The sequence below is a fragment of the Cavia porcellus genome, unplaced genomic scaffold, assembly GCF_034190915.1.
Source record: "Cavia porcellus strain 051 isolate PalLab524CR breed Dunkin Hartley unplaced genomic scaffold, mCavPor4.1 scaffold_10, whole genome shotgun sequence".
Taxonomy (NCBI): domain Eukaryota; kingdom Metazoa; phylum Chordata; class Mammalia; order Rodentia; family Caviidae; genus Cavia; species Cavia porcellus.
Genome location: NW_026947493.1, coordinates 42041677 through 42059088, shown reverse-complemented (window position 1 = coordinate 42059088; position 17412 = coordinate 42041677). Strand labels below are relative to the sequence as shown.

General features: G+C 37.4%; 1 protein-coding gene across 3 annotated transcripts in view; it reads left to right on the top strand.

Annotated features, from left to right (window-relative positions):
• Positions 1-5262: 5262 nt before the first annotated feature.
• Positions 5263-17412, top strand: part of Armc1 (armadillo repeat containing 1) — a 36772-nt gene continuing 24622 nt past the window's right edge. For 2 of the 3 annotated variants that reach the window (XM_063257386.1, XM_063257384.1), the window contains exons 1-2: positions 5263-5452; positions 11295-11514. In XM_063257386.1, coding sequence (XP_063113456.1) covers positions 11448-11514 — 67 coding nt within the window. In that variant the 5' untranslated portion in view covers positions 5263-5452; positions 11295-11447. Of the gene's footprint in view, positions 5453-9356; positions 9434-11294; positions 11515-17412 lie in introns of those variants that run through there. The other variant, XM_063257385.1, reaches the window with a different exon arrangement.

Below are 17412 nucleotides of genomic sequence, written 5' to 3'. Positions count from 1 at the left end.
TCAGCTGAATTCTCTAGATCTTTAGTGTGTGGACAGATTTTCTGCAGTTTCTTTGTATTTGACTCCTTGGATGACCTTTATAAATAACACTATAAATTAAAATATATATATATATATATATATATATATATATATATAGTTGTTGGGTAATAGTGTGTAGAATTTCTGAAGCACACACATTGTCAGAACTGCATGTTCAAGAAAATATTTTTAAGCAGAAAAGTGCTGATTGATCAAAAAGTTTCAGAAACCACTGCTGCTTCAGTTGTTTAGGATGTAAGCTTTGTAAGAGTAGGGATTGTTGTTCTTTATCTTAGACTGTCTCCTGCATGAGCTATGTTTTCCAAATATGTTTAAGTCATTTTGAATGAATGAAGTTGCCAGCGTCTGACAATGATTTAAGCAATACACTATTAAGAAACTTGACATTCCAGTTGTGTCCTGTGGTAAGATATTCAAAGCTAAAAACCAGCAGTGACTCATAATGATAGGTAGTATAACTTCACTAGTGTCAAGTCCAAACACTTTTTATATGGGGATACAATTTTTAAAATTTTAAAGAATTCCCTGAGGCTTGTAATCCTAGGAAATGTAAATATAATTGTGTGAGCTTCCGGGAGAACATGGCGGACAGATAACAGCAACTACTGGAGGCTCTCTGAAAGACTCAGCTCAGAAGCCAGGAATGGTGCGGACTAAGGAGACATAAGCAGGTGGAGATATGCTCTGCGGACTCAGGAACGAACTGGGCTGAGAGAAACCAACTTGGAATGCAGTCCTGGTGCTAAAACAGGAACAGAAAAGCCTCGGTGTGGAGGCTGGACCCCGCGCCATTGTAAGCCACGATTTGGGTTTCCCGCCGCACGGCGGCTGGCTGCCTCTAAGCGGCTCGGCAAGGAGAGAGACGCGCAGAAGCTCTGAGAACGGCAATCTGCGAATGGCAGGGAGGCGTGCACTGACTTGTGGTGAGGTGAGTGAGAGAAACTGACACTCTACCACAGTTTGACTCCAGCAGAGGACTTTCTGGGCCCGAGCAGTCCTGCGGGAGCAGGGCGCGGTAGCGACTCCAGCCACACATCCCCCTCTCGGGCGGGATTGGTGAAAAGTGCCTGGCCTCGTGACGCTGCTGGCGGACCTGGTAGGCTGTCCCAATCCAGATCCCAGAGCCTGACGGTGGCCGGGAGGGGAGACGCGTAGGCTGCCTGGTCTGTAACTCCCTGGTGCGCAGCTGTGAGCGGGAACACCTAACTGGCGCAACTCGATCAGGCTGTGGCTGACTGGGAGAGAAGCCTGGCCTCTTACATAAGCTTGCATATGTAAGGAACAGAGAAGAAGAGGCAGCATGGGAAGAGGCAGCAACAAGAAAGGCTCCTCGGCCCCCAATCCTGAGAAACAGGCAATAGCAGACACCACACCAATACACATAAGGCGCCATATAGAGAGCCTCATAGACCAATTCAGGAATGAAGTTATCAACGACCTGAAGCTAGAAGTATGCAGAATAGTTAGAGAAATGCTAAGTACCACCCAAGAAAAAACAGGTGGTGGAATGGAAGAACAGAAAAAAAGGGGAGAATTGTTTGATGGAGAAAACAGAGAAAGCATAGAATACGTGAAGCAGGTTCAAAGGGACTACCAAGATACTAAGAAGTCTATCGAAGACTGGCATAACAGCTTGAAAGAAACTAAGGACAGACTATCTGAGCTGGAGGGCAGACTTGTAATATGGGAGAATGAAATGAAAAACTTCTTAAAAATAACAAAGAAACAAACAGCAATAATACAAAGACAAGAAGATGATAAGAGGAGCCATAACTTAAGGATTAAGAACATAAAAGAAGAAGTAGGGACACAAACAAGTGAACTACAAAAGCTACTCACAGAAATAATCCAAGAGAATTTTCCTAATTTAGCAAAAGGTAAAGATACTCAGATGTATGAGGCATACAGGACCCCAGCTACCTACAACCCAAACAGAGCAACACCCAGGCATATAATAATAAAAATTCCAGACATTCAATATAAGAACAGAATATTAAAAGCTGTCAGAGACAAGAAACAGACCACTTACAAGGGAACACCCATCAGAATTACAGCAGATTTCTCTGCACAAACCATCAAATCACGAAGAGCGTGGGGGGAAATAATTCAAGCTTTGAAAGATAATAATCTCCAGCCAAGATTGAGATATCCTGCACAACTGTCCCTGGAAGTTGATGGAAAAACAAGGTGCTTCCAGGATAAAGAGGAACTGGGGGAATTTGCAACCACCAATTCAACTATACAGAGAGTATTGCAGGATATTCTAAAAAAAGAAAAATACAAAGAATCCAGAAATAATGGCAGAGAGGCCACAACGAATGGAGCAGAGAACAAAATGAAGAAGACAAACTGACAGCTACTGAAAGAAAAAGAGCTCAACAGAAATGAGGCAGAGAAGATTGGATGATAGGAACAGCTATTTTGGAGAAAATGACATCTTAATAGGTAATACTGATTTAGTATCATCTTGTTTTGAAGTCTCATCTAGCTTTTGTCCTTCTGTCTCCAATGGTCTAAATAGGCTGTATCTTATTGGATTTTATTATGTACGATAGTATAAGCGAAAACCTTTTAAAGACAAGGAGATTATACAGAAACCATTGTTCATTTTCTGTTAGTCGATTCTAAATACTCTGTAATGCTGACATTCTCTTGAATGGTTTTACATTGTTTTGATATACTTAATGCTACAGTATACGAAGTTGTAGTCAAGGATTTCAAGGAAAGAGACAATATGGTAACTACTTTTAGGTTAGGATTATCTGGTGCTGAAACACTATTCTGCTTAAATGGTTATGTTTTGATCTGTGCTGTTTCATTGTTATGCCCTCTTTTATCTCAATCTCCACTCCATTATTTACTTTATCTTTATCCTTTTAATTAAGGGAAAAAAATAGCAGGATATATTATAGTAACCCACTTTGACTTTCCATTACCTTGATTTAAAGCCCTGTATTACTCTCACCATCTGGTTTTTAACTGATGTTCCCCTATTCTGTTTTGCTGGATAGTATCAGGTTCGAAAGTTTAGGCATCAGCTGTGAAGATAATGAGATTCATTATGACGCCCATTCTTGTTGACTTTTATCTACTTTTGAAGACCTACAATGTCTCCAATGTTTTGGTTTTGTCGGTTTTATTCTTTACTGTTTTGTTCAATTGTATTATAACTAACGATATAGGCAATTCTATTAGAGATAGCGGGAGGCATTATGGTAACCATTGTTGATCACCTTGTATTATGTTTTTACATTATCTATTATGTCCACCCTTTTGACTTGACCGATTCTGTTCTGTTATGTCACATTTGGTTTTACTCTCTTCCAAAAAAGTAATAAGAACCGTGGGAGCAATGGAACCCAAAATGTGTAATAGTCATGGTACAAAAGAGAGGAAAAGAAAGTGCTCCAAACTATATAACTGCATGTATATTTAAGTGTATAAGATAGAAAATGATATCACAGAGTTTTATTGGATCAATGAACAGAACTGTTTGCAGTATCATTGATGGAATGTCTACTTTACAAGCTTTAATTTTGTGACTTGAACAATTATTTCTAGGATGACAATGTGTAATCCATTAACTGGTGATTTCCTACTGTTCATTTTTTTTTCTGTAAATCTGTATAACTTGTACCCTTTCCTTGCTTTTTTTTTTTCTTTTCTCCTTAAATAAAATTAAAAAAAAAATAAATATAATTGTGTGTGTGTGTGTGTTTGCTTGTTCTTTCATGAGACAAGATCTCAATAACACATAAAAGTATGGGGGTTTTTGGCTAAGATTAACACCCCCCCCTTTTTTGAGTCAGGGTCATTATGTATCACCTTTTTAAATATTTAAAGTCAGTGTTTGCCTACCATGGCTCACTCTTTTTTTTTTTTTTTTTTTTTTTTTTTTTTTTCATGGCTCACTCTTGTAGTTTTGGGAAACAGAAGCCATGACAGACCTGTTTTTGCTGTAGGTCAAATAGCATGAAAGAGACAATGTGAAAGAGCTTTACTATGCTATTGTTGATTTATTGCAAGAAGATAACCAAGAACAAGGGAACATAAGTAAACTCTAGTACAAGTAACCATTTGTTTTAAAAATTCACTTACAATTAAACTATGGGAGATATTAATATAGCATATGTTTCAAGAATTTTATTCTCTTTTTGTCTTTTCCATTTTTTTATCGGTACCAGGGATCAAACTCACGACTGCCTGCTTTCAAGGCAGGCGCTTATGCCGCTGAGCTAAATCCCCAGCCCAGGAATTTTATTCTTATCCACTTTCTTTCTCCATTAGAAGCCTTTTAAATTCCATCTAATTTTAATGTATGAGCTACATAGCAGAATCAAACTGTGAAAGAGCCAATCAAATATCTCTTAGTGAGGCTGAGTGCAATTGAAGAATTTTTCTCAAAGGTTTGCCTGTGGAATTTGGATTCCACTTCGGAGAAACATTGTACTTTAAAAAATAAAATCTATATCAAAACCTTCAGTGACCCCTACTGATAAAACAAACATAAGACTCTGATAAATAGAAGGAAATTAAAAATACTTCATGATGAAATTTTTTATTAATTAAGCTTATTGGTGCATTTGTAGGTATACATAATGATTACATTCATCATAGGAAATTTGTACCTGTACATGATATATCTTGATTCTTCTCCCCCACCATTCCCCTATCCTCTCTTCAAACCTTCTTCCCCTCATTATTTACAAATCGAGACAATTCTCTGGTCAGAAATCCTTAAAAGTAAAAAACTCGTTTCAAAAACAAATTACTTCAAACAAGCAAAACCGTACAAACAATAAATAAATAAAGTAGAAAAAAAAACTATAACTCTTTTTGAGATTACGAGTTAGGACCCAAGAAGGCGAGTCAAATATTATGAAACTGCTTTATTAGAAATGAAAGAGTCGTGCTCACTTTGGCAGCACATATACTAAACTTGGAAAGACGCAGAGATGAAAGAATAGCTAAAGTAGTGCTGGGAATTGTAGTCGAGAAATCCCGTAGTTTTTGCGCCAAGAATCAAAGGAGATAGAGAAGGATTAAGTTCAATCCAGTGTTTTGGGTCCTCATTGGGCCCGATCCTTGAACGCTTACTGCATTTCCCTAGTTCACCAATGGATGACTTAGTGTAAGAAGCCTTCAGTGATTGGACACTTTTCCTCACACTGGCCTCAACATCAACCAATAAAGGAACAGAACTGACAGAGGTAGCAGGGTCACTGGGTTAGAGTCTGCGGGTCCTTCCCCGCCAGCGCCTTGGCTCTTTGGCTTGTTCAGTGGCTCTGGTTATTTGTGATTGCTCAGGCCGCGCCTGCAAACCGCGGGGTTTGCTTCACGCTGTCTGGGTCCCCCTGCTTTTGTGGCTTTGATGGTGCGGCAGGCTCTGCACTCCTAAACCTCTAAAGCGGTAGGTAGGGTCCGGGAGCGGCAGACAAAGCGGCAAAGCCGGGAAGGCCGCGGGAAGCCGCTCCTGCACCCCAGGCGGCGGTCCTGCCTTCCCCTCGGGACTCTGCGGCGTGTCCCGCTGAGGCGCTAGATGACGCCATGCTCCCGTGTGTTCTGTGGAAATGCTGTCTAACTGGCCGTCACCCTAACTTCCAACTTCTACTTCCCTGCCATTATTAGTAGTGGATGTAATCTCCTCTCTTTTCTTCCTCGCCAGGTTGTTCGTTGGTGACTTTCTGTTAGTTGTATGAACTTGCTTGTCTCTTAGGAAGATAGCAGGATATGATTATTTGGCTTAATACTGGAAACATATTGGCGTTCACATCTCTGTAATTTAAAACTTACTAGGCATTTGTGCACCTTTGGTGATACTATGCCCAAGTCAGAACAGAACAGGAGTCACCCCAAGTTAAATTGTTCTTATTTAGTGATTGTCGGTATTCTGTCATCTTACGTACTAATTTTCTTTGATCCTGAAGTTTGCTTTGTTGTTACGTCAAGACCCTGAGGCTAGCAGAAGGTAGCTCAATTTTTCAAAGTTAAGTTGGTTGTTAGTAAAGAGGCAGATCTGTCTCAGTGCTTTTTTGTTTGTTTTTTAAACCATGAATCAATAAGGACATAGGTTATGTGGGTATTTTCTACAGTTTTTAGTATGTGAGCTAAAAAAATTCCGAGTCTTTTGGTGGATCTCAGCTGAAGGAATCTTTCAGGCATCTGCCCAACTATAGGTGTCTTTCATGTATCTTAACTCCTTGCTTTTAGCAATGTGACTCCTTGTTTTCTTACAGAAGATGCAAAATTTTAGGCCCTGCTCCACCTACTGAATCAGGGCAAGATCTATATGGTGATCAGAGTGCTTGTTAAAGTTTGGGGAGCGTTCATTGTGTTGATGATATGCTTGTCCAAACTTAACAAAAGAGAAAATAAAGGCACATGGTATATATATATATATATATATATATATATCCACTTGTGTTCTATTATGCATGGAACGTAGAAAAACAAGGAAAAAGTTGTTAGTCAGGCTACGATTTTTTAAAAAGTAAGTTTTGTCTGTAGTGGCAGTTTTAGCATAGTAGCCAAAAATAGTCTCACTAAACTGCATCCTGAGCCTCCCTCCTAGACACATTTTGAAATCTGAGAGAGAATTTGCTGAGTTACTCAGACTGAGTGTGAATTTTCTATCTTCTTGCCTCAGTCTCTCAGAATGCTGGGATTCTCTAGATGCAGTTCAGGTGCTAATTTTAGAAAAAGCAGACCGAGACAAATGATGAGTATTAATGTTACCAATTATAATTTCAAGAGACTTATGTTTACCCACATAACCTGCGTAGTATCACCCATTGTAATATCACCCCACAGTGTTGTTCTGGGTAGGAAAACTGAAACCTACTTCCAAATAACAATTTTGTGTTACTCATTGAGTAAAGAAAATCTCGTGTAGAATTTTAATGTCTTCTTTTCACCAGAAAGTACCTGCTGTACTTATTAAAGTAAGTTTTGAGTCCTACCTCCAACAACTGTTACTTGGGTCTGGGCTGATGCTAAGAATTTGCATTTTGATAATAGTCACAGTTTATTCTGATATAGGGTGTCTAGGTCCACATATCTTTTTTTATTGGTGCATTTTAGATATACACAATGGTAACATTTTACCTGTACGTCATGTATCTTGCTTCTTTTTCCCATTTGTGTGCCTTCCCTTCAACCTCTGTTCCCCTCCTTATTTACAAAAGCTTTGTTTCCGTTGTATCCTTCTATTCCTTTTTTTCTTGACATTAGTGTTTTCAATGAAAACACTACTAGAAAACAAATTTATTTGTTCTTGAGCATAAGAATAAGGGAGTAGGATGATTTTTTATTATTTATTTTTGAGACAGGGTCTGGCTATGTAGTTCAGGCTGGCCTTGAATTTGAAGCAATCCTCCAGCCTCAGCCTCCAGAGTGCTGGGATTACAGGCATGCACCGCTGTGCCTGGTGGTTTTTTTAAAAATACATTACGATTCATTGGCTGCTATAAACAGCACATATCAGCATTTCAGGTTATTTAAAAATATTTTGATGTCTACCAAATTGGGAATAGAGAGTGTAGATGGAATGAATTCTGAAATAATCTTTTAAAGCCATTTTCCCAGCCTTTGAATGGATGTATTTCTATCAAACAACTTGAGTGCTTGAGTGAAATTAATAGAATTAACACAAAACCACAAAAATATATCTAGTTTATAAATTGGGATTCAAGTGCTAATTGTAGCTTATCTGTTTCCATTTTAACTATTCCATAGCTTGCTTTTATAAAAATCAGCCATATAAACTGCAATCCAAAGAGATACTGATCATTTAAAAGGATTTAGGTAATGTAGTTGGGAAAGTATGCCAGAGTAACTTAACAAAAATATTAAAATTAAAAAATAAAAATAAACTCTTTAACAGTGAGGGGTTCTCTTTTGAAGGTTTGTACAAAACCTCCTTAAGTTGGAGAGCAATCATAGCTTCTGTCTGCCTTTCTTGCTTTCATTTAAGCCTTGTAAAAATGTGGCACTTGACCACAGCTCTCCCTGTTATGTTCTTTGATGACTCTTGGTATTCCTAGCCTTTTCTTAGGGAACAGTTTTCCTTAGATCTTGATTTGAGCCCTTGTCTTGTAATGGGTTTTGAAGATTGCAAGTTTTAACTATTTTAATTTTTATCTCAAAAGAAAGGTTACATAGACACTACTTCTTTAATGAACCGAGTACAGTTTCTGTGACTAGGTCACTTTAAAGTGGTTGCACACTGAGGTCGTGTATATAGTATGTACATTACAATATTCAGAACAAAGAAATGGTCAAAGGAAGCTCACAACTTGATGAGTTTGCATTTATTTGTGTGAGTCTCATATGCAGTACTATAAAATATATAGTGTAAAACTACTGTACTGTACGATCTGCAAAAATTACAGTACTTTGTAAGCAAGGTGTATTATAAAAACAAAATGTATAGAACTGTACAAAAATAAAAGATGAGTTGTAAGTCTGAGTGGTGGGTCATAAGTCTGAAGAGTTGTTAAACAAAGAGCTCATTATGGAGGAATATCTGTATACAATTTTAAGAATCATTCTCACTGCATAGTTACCTGATTACCTTAGGGCATCTTAGATGAGAGTAGAACCCTCTAGTTTCAAGACTTGCATTCTATAAAAGAGCCACCACCCTGAATATTTGGTTCCTAACTGTAACTTTGTTTTTGGGATTTTGAACCAGTAATTGGTTCTGCAGCCTCCCTCCATATCCCCCCCCCCCCCCTTACCGGGGATTGAACTCAAGACCTCACACTTGCCAGGCAGGTGCTTATGCTACTGAGCTAAATCTCTGGCCCACAGGCTCCATTTTGAATAGAACTTGTGCTAGTGATAGCATAAAAATCTTACAGGTAAGCTGGCTTTTACATAAGGATATTTGGAATGCTTATTACAGAGACATCGTCAGGCAACATGCTTTCAAATCCCTTAGTATTTTATTTTTTGTTATCTGAGACTGTGTGCTGTGTAGTCCAGGCTGGCCCTGAACTCACTCCCTAGCCCTGATGGCCTTGAACTCAGGGCAGTCCTCCTGCCTCAGTCTCAGGAGTGCTGGGATTACAGGAATGTACCACTATGCCTGGCCCTTAGTCTTATCAGTGTACTCAGGCCATTGCCTTTTCTTTTATCCTGACTATTTAGAAATGACTATAGTAACTATAGTATTTTCCTTACCTGGCAAATATCCTACTCTTAAAGTCTTAGAGTCCTCTGTTTGCATTTGCTTGGAGATTTTCTTTCTTTTGTTTTTTTTCTTCCTTTTAGGTGCCTGTGTGGTTTTGAGTTCTTTGTTTGTTTTTTTGAGACAGAGTCTCACTGTGTAGCCCAGGAGGCCTTGAACTCACTTTCCTGCCTCTCAACCTCCCAAGAGATAAGCTTACAGGTCTGTACCACTATACTGGGCTGAGATTTTTTTCTTTTTAATTCATCAATTTAGTGTATTTTATCTGGAATGTGATTTTTGTTTTTTGGCCATATGTGATTAAAGATCTTTAGCAGTAGTTTTAAAAATGCTAAGAAGTTCCTCTAATACTACTTATCGTATCTTTTTTTTTTTTTTTTTTGTCTTTTTCTTTTTTATCGGTACCGGAGATTGAACTCACGACTGCCTACTTGCAAGGCAGGTGCTTATGCCGCTGAGCTAAATCCCCAGCCCTACTTAACATATCTTAACTTTTTTCACTGATTTTTTGATACCATGTAATTTAAAACTATCATTTATTGAACCTTTACTTTGTGCTGGCCCCTAATTTAAGCTCTCTTGTCATTTTACCTGGATAGTATGCTATTTGGTAGCTGTTGTGATTAAATCCATCTTACAGATGAAGAAACTGATATAAAGAGTTTAAGGGATTTGTGTGAAGTCACAGTTTTCAAGTGATGAAGCCTAGGTTTGACTTAGTTGATAGTTTTCTTATATTGAATGTGTAAGTAATTTTCTTGGGAGAACTGTTTTATCTGTCTCCTTCTACCATTACTGCTATTGCTGGTTTTTTGGGGTTTTTTTTTTGTTTTTTTGGTACCAGGGATTGACCTCGACCTTGTACTTGCCAGGCAAGCCCTTATGCCACTGAGCTAAATCCCCAGCCTTGTTGCTTTGTTCTTGTAACTTTGAATATTTCAGTACATGGTAAGGCCATTCTGTCTTATCTTTTTCCTTGAAAAGAATTTTACCCAAAGATCTTTCTGGTCTTAACCAGAATAATTTTTTCTCTATATCCCTGACAAGTTGGCATTGTTGTTGAAATTAACATTAAAGGATTTACATTTTTGTATTTTTTCCAATAAGAAATATACCTTGTAATTTGGTTATAGTGGCTGTTTTTGACTTTCTGCATTAATGAGTTTATTCCTTGATATTTTGTGTCTTTGGCTTTTATATGTCTAGCATATTACATTGTCTGAAATACTTTGTTTACTGTTATGGAAAAAATTATGCTGAACTTAAAAGTTCTGTATTAAAAGTAGACTGCTGACTATTTTAAAAAAATAGTAAATAAGATTTTGACCCAGTTCTACCAAATAGCTTGGGACAAATTATTTAACTTGTCTGTGACTGTTTTCTTGTCTGTTGGATAAATGACTTCAAATTCTACTTCCTCCTTCCTGTTGCTTTTTTTAGTAGGCAGTAGAAGATGAGATGGAGATGGACAGGTATGTCTAGATTCAGTTTGGATTCACTGTGGTAGTTCAAGCTGCTGAGCACAGGTTTCTGGACTTCTTCATTTATAACCTTCTTTGATGCCTTTTTCTTAGGGAATTTTTTGTTTTAGAGAGCCAATATGCTGGGTTTTTTGTTCATAGATGAATAAAAAAGAGAGAGAGAGGAAGAAAGAAAAGCAAACTATCAGCTAGTCAGTTTTCCCCGAGACACTTACTTGTTTTAGGCTGGGCATGTTCAAAGGGAAGAAAACTGGCAGGGTCACAGTTTGAGAAGTACAGCAAAGGTTACAAGCTTGAACTGTAAAGATTTGTTTTTTGTGACTTTAGCATTATTAAAATATGTATTGCTGCTTAGAATATTGAGTACAACATATGTTCTTTAAACATTGTGTACATAAAAATAACTTGATTCTTCAGCTTTTTATGTTCATTTTATTTTTCTCAAAGTATAGAATTGTCATTTCTCTATGTGTATGATTTAGAGTCATATGTTTCTTGCTAAAGATATTATAATCATTATTTAACAAGTATACTAATTTACTTTAGTGGCTTAAAACTAATTTTGCAAACCTTTTCTACAGAATTTAAGAAGATTTATTCATGTGCATGACATAGAAGATGAATTCTTCATCCTCTACCATGAATGAAGAACCTGATGCTCTATCAGTAGTTAACCAGCTACGAGATCTAGCAGCAGATCCGTTAAATAGACGAGCTATTGTCCAGGATCAAGGATGTCTGCCTGGCCTTATTTTATTTATGGACCATCCCAACCCCTCTGTAGTCCACTCAGCTTTGCTTGTAAGTTGCCTTTAGTATTGGGATTGAATTTTGCAATGAAGGAGAATTTGAAAACGTATTGGGTAACATGGTAGAAAATTAAGAAACCAGACCAAATAATAGTCTGTATTTCTATATGTAAAACATACAGAAACTACAGTACATGAATAGTCTATTTATACAAATAGTAACAAGCCACATTTTTTTTTATCCTGTAACAAATGGTAGGATACTACATATATGAAATCTACTTTCTGTTTCTAGTTAACAAGATAATCTAGTTTGTTTGTTTGTTTTTTGCAATACTAGGAATTGCAAAAGAAGTGCTGCAAAAGAAATTGCCACAGAAGTGCTGAGCTCTATCCACAGCCTTTTTTATTGTATTTTATGACAAAGTCTTGCTAAGTTGCCCAGGCTGGCCTTGAACTTGTGATTCTCTTGCCTCAGCCTCCCAAGAAGATGAGCCTAATGGCACCTGCCATTACACCTAGTTTGTTTTATTTTTTAGATAGAGTTTCACTGTTGCTCAGGCCAGTAATCATACCTCTGTCTTTTAAATAGTTTAGATTGTAGGTATGCACCATTCCACCCAGTCATAACCTTTTGTGTTTCTTTCGTGGTGCTGGAAGTCGAATCCAGGGCTTCATAGATGCTGGGGGAGCACTCAACCACTAAAGTACATCCCCTAGTCCTTTACTTAAAAAGAAAGCATGGTGGTGTACACTTTAATCCAGCATTTGGGAGGGTAAGGCAGGAGGATCACTGCAAGTTTGAGGCCAGTCTGGGTTACATAGTTCAAGGCCAGCCTGAACTGCATAGTGAAACCCTGTCTCAAAAAGATGCCCCCCCACCCCCCCGCAAATAAATACATTATCTTTAAAGTTTGTCTGTATCTCAACATGTATCAGTACTTCATTTCCTTTGGAGGCTGAGTAACACTCCATTGTATGGACATGACACATTTTATTTATTCATTATCTGATGGATGTGGGACTTGTATTTTTTTAATCGGTACCAGGGATTGAACCCATGACTATGTACTTGCAAGGCAGGCACTTATGCCGCTGAGCTAAATCTGCAACCTGGGACTTGTTATTTCAATATGAAAAAGAAAGTTAGGAAAATACAGAAAGTCATAGCTAATAATTCAAAAGGACACTGGGCGTGTTGGCAGGTGCGTGTAGTCCCAGTGCTCCGGAGGCTGAGGCAGGAGGAAGATCTCCATGAGTTCCAGGGCAGCCTAGAACACACTGTGAGTTAAAGGTCACCTTGAGCTGTATAGTGAGCCACTGTCTCAGACAACAAAAACAAGCAAAAGGGACTATGTTATGAGAAATGGGGGGCTAGAGAAACATGTTAAACAGCATAAGGGAACAAATACAGAATGCGATAATTTCTCTTTTTTTTTTTATGTTTCAGAATGTGATAATTTCTTGAGGACAAATAATGTGATTCTTTGAATAGTAGCTAGTGTTAAAAGAAAGGCAGTTGGATTGGAGAAAGTGACGATAGTAACTCTTACAGATTTTTAAAAGATAACCAAGGGCTATATCAATCCTATTTTGGATCCTGGTTTTGGATCCACATCAGTCCCATTGGGATCCCCATTTAAATAATTTTTAAGTAGCTGGAAATGAATATGGATTGTAGATATTAAAGAATCATCATTACTTTTGCAAGGTATTGTAATAGTGATATTAAGTTAATTAAAAATAATTTTCTAGGGATGTACTGAAACATTTACAGTGCGATGATGTATTCTCTTATTAGATTTTTTTATAAAACATCCTTGTGGTTATGGGCAATGGAGACAGAGAAAACAAAATTTCCAAGTGGTTGGTAATTGTTTAAGCTGCATGATTGGTACATGAGGTTTGGCATATATGTATTCTATCTTGTGTGCTATAAAATTTTCATAACAAAAAAGTTCAAAAGAAAATTAATGTAATATGTTTTTCTCACTGTCATTTAGTTAAAGAGTCATGATAAAGTTTCTGTTTAGTCTTATTTCACAAGTTTGTAAAAACTTGAATTTTCTATTTTGGCCTTACAGAGTAAAGTTTAATGGGCAAAACTGACATTGATATAAATATGAACAGCAGTAACAAGGAAGAAAAACTGCCTGGCTTCTAGTTTGGATACTGCTTCAGTTTTCTTACTAAGGGGAGGAGGAACGAGAAGGTGCTGGTCTGTGCAGAGGAGCTTGGGGCTGAAGCAAGTGGTTTTTTTTGTTTTGTTTTGTTTTGTTTTGTTTTTTTGTAGACTAGAATATCTAAGCTCAGAAGGCAAGGGTGGCCAGAGGAGAAAATTAGAAGAATTTCCTAATTATTGAAAATGGGAAAGGTTGCTCACTGAGGAGGATGGTAAGATTGGTTAGTACTATTGAGGTAATAATTAGTTTGGTAGCACTGAATTGCTGTACGACTTGGTTGTGAAATTCCTTTTTCTCTTTTGGGCCCAATACAGGCCCTGAGAGCCAAAAATAGTTGCATTTGTCTATAATGGGTTGATATTTGGCCAGGCACATTGGATAGAATGATAAACAAGGGTTATTATTATTATTATTATTTTTTTTTTTTTTTGTGGTACTAGGGATCGAACTCACTTGCAAGGCAGGTGCCTATGCTGTTGAGCTAAATCCCCAGCCCGGAATTTTGTGTTTTATGCAACAGAGTGGCTGAAATAGGTACTAGACTGAATGGTAAGGGGAAGTAAAATTATAACGGAATGGAGCTAAGTAGAGGGATCAGTGGACAGTGAAATTAAAGAATAGATGTGATGTTTTCATAATAACCTCTTATTTTCACAAGTGATTATTGTTTGTCCCTTTGTTGTTGTATTAATTTACTCTGTTTTACAGTATGCTTTTTTTTTTTTTTTTTTTTTTTTTGGTTTTGTTTTGTGAGATAGAGGCTTGCTATGTAATCCAGGCTGGCCTTGAACTCACTGTATAGCCCAGGTTGGCCTCAAACTAATGGTGTTCTTCTTGCCTTAGCCTCCCAACTGCTGGGATGATAGATGTGTTCCCACGCCCAGCTACATTTTTAATTTATCAGTCTACATTGAAATGATGCATATATTTCATGTATTGTGTACAAATAATTAAAAGTATATTTCCTTTCCTTTCTCACGTCTTTTGTTGTATTTTTGTCATACACTTCTACATGTGTTTAAGCATCTATGTTTATAGTACTTTATTTTGCTTTAAACAATTTTTTTCCCATAGAACTCTTTCATTGATTTGTGTATGAACATTTGTTAAAGCTCCAAATTAAAAATGGTGCAATAGAAACAACTTTTAATAATATAAAGATATGAAATTGCAATGCCATTGGCCATGGGGTACTGCAAGTAGGGAAAATCAAAGTCTGCATGAGAAGCAGGCACTAGGGGGAGGAGATGAGGGAGGCACAGGCAGCACATTTTAGACAGTGACATGAAGCCTTTATATGTCAACGATTAAATTAGCTGAATGTGCCTGGTGTTACTTCTGTATTCTCTGTTCTGCTGCACTGATCTATGTGCCTTATTTTTGTGTCAGTACTTTTTGTCATTGTAATTTTGTAATATAATTTTGTTTATTTATTTATTTGGTTTTTTGAGACAGAATCTCACTATGTATTTCATGTGCATTGTGTATTTCACCTTGTAGCCTAGACTGGCCTCAAATTCACGAAAGTTCTCCTGCCTCAGCCTCCCAAGTTCTAGGATTTTGTTGTGCACCACCATGATTGGCTCTAATAAAATTTAAAATCTGAGGTTGTGATGCTTCTTCCTTTGGTCTTTTTTTCTCAGGATTGCTTTTGCTATTCTGGGTCTCTTCTGGTTCCATATAAACTTTAGGATTTTCTGGATTCTGTTGGTATTTTGATTGTGATTGCATTAAATCTGTGTATCAGTTTTGGAAGTCTGGCTGTATTGATTCTTTCTCTTTAGGAACAGGGAATATCTCTCCATTTTCTGATGTCTTCGATGTCCTTTTTCAGAGTACTGTAGTTTTCATTGTAGAGTTCTTTCACTTCCTTGGTTACATTAATTCCTAAGTGTGTAATTTTTCTTGATATTGTTGCTAATTTATTTCTTTGATATTGGTGTACAGGAGTGCTACTGAATTTTGTGTGTTAATTTTGCATTCTGCTACACTGCTGAATTTGGTTACTTTAGGAGTCTTTTGGTAAGTTTTTTTAGTCTTGAGGACCATATCTGCAAATAATGATAATTTCATTTTTTCCATTTGTACACATACCTGTTTTATTTCTCTTTCTTGCCTGATTGCTCTGGCTAATATTTTAAGAACTGTGTTGGACAGGAGTGATGATAGTAGACATTTTTGTCTTATTCCTGATTTTAGGAGGAAAGCCTTTATTTTTTCCTCATGTAATAAAATGTTGGCAATTGGTTTGTTGTAAATTACTTACCAGATTGAGATAAACCTATTTTCTTCAGTGTTTTTTTTTTTTAATCATGAATAGCTGTTGGATTCTTTCAAAGACTTTCTGCATCTAATGAGATGATGATGTGATTTTTGCCTTTGCTTCTGTTTATGTAATATATTACATTTATTGATTTGCATATGTTGGGCCATTCTTGCATCCCTAGGATGAAGCCTACCTGGTCATCTTTTTGTGATCTTTTTGATGTATCCTGTTTGGTACCTGGTAATTTCTAATCAGCTGCCAATTAAAAATGTTCTGGAGTTTCAGGATTTTTTTTTAATCCCTCAATATTCTTGAACTTTGTTCTATATTTCTGATAAATTATTTGAACTAAGTTTGATTCTTTCTAAATTTGTCTTGGGCTTTATCAGGGTGGAGCCAAAGGAGACTTTGTTCTATGATATGTTTACTGCTAAGGTGAAGATCTTTTGAGGGTTTTCCCTGTTGGTCCCAAGTGGGGAGGTCTTTATACCTTTGGCTTGTGACTTCCCAAACTGTTCCCAACCTTTTGTGAGTTTCAAGATTTGTTTTCCCCACTTTCTGGTGATGTTATTTCCTAGCCTTGTAGCTTTTTATCCCAGGCACACACAGATCATTATTCAGTCAGATTCTTGGACATCCCTTTGTGGATCTCTGAAACTCTTCTTGCTATGCAGATGCTTTCTCTCTTGTTACTCTGATCTACAAATTCTAGCCACTCTAGGTTTGATCTCTGCCTCCTAAATCCAGCAAGACAATTAAACTTCATTTGAGTTCCTCTGTCCTGTGCTGCAATCTAGGAACTTCTTCATTAGCAGGAAGTGGGATAATTATAAGACCTATGTCATCATTTCTTTTCTTGTGTTTTATAGTCTTACATAGGCCCTCCCATTTTGGAGACAGGTCTCACTCTCTAGGCTGGGCTTGAACTCATTTCTGTAGCCCAGGCTGGCCTTGGACTCAACAGGTGATTCTCCTGCCTCAGGGTCCCAAGTGCTGGGATTACAAGTGCGCCACAATGCCTGGCCCTATATTGCCTCTTTACCAGTATCTGAAGTGAATATTTGATATATGTTGTCCTGTCAATTAGTGGTTTTTTTTTGGTCTTTTTCGTTTTTATCGGTACCAGGGATTGAACTCACGACTGCCTGCTTGCAAGGCAGGCGCTTATGCTGCTGAGCTAAATCCCCAGCCCCTATCAATTAGTTTTTTAAGGAGGACAGTTTCTAAAACATTTTTGGGCTGAAGTACAAGTTACAGTACGAGTAATTTGCAGGAATGCAAGGAAATTGTGGGGTTTGTGACTATAAATGGTACATTTTTTGTAAAGACCAATCACTTTGGAAATGGAAGTCAAAAGACTAGTAGTAATATTAGTGAAAGGTCAGTGAACTGAGGTGCAGAGTTTTGGATGGTGTAGCCCACCAGATACTCCCCTAAGTATCAGGTATTATGAGAGACAGGACTTGCAGATGCCAGTATTATTTAGGTCTCAAGGGAAATA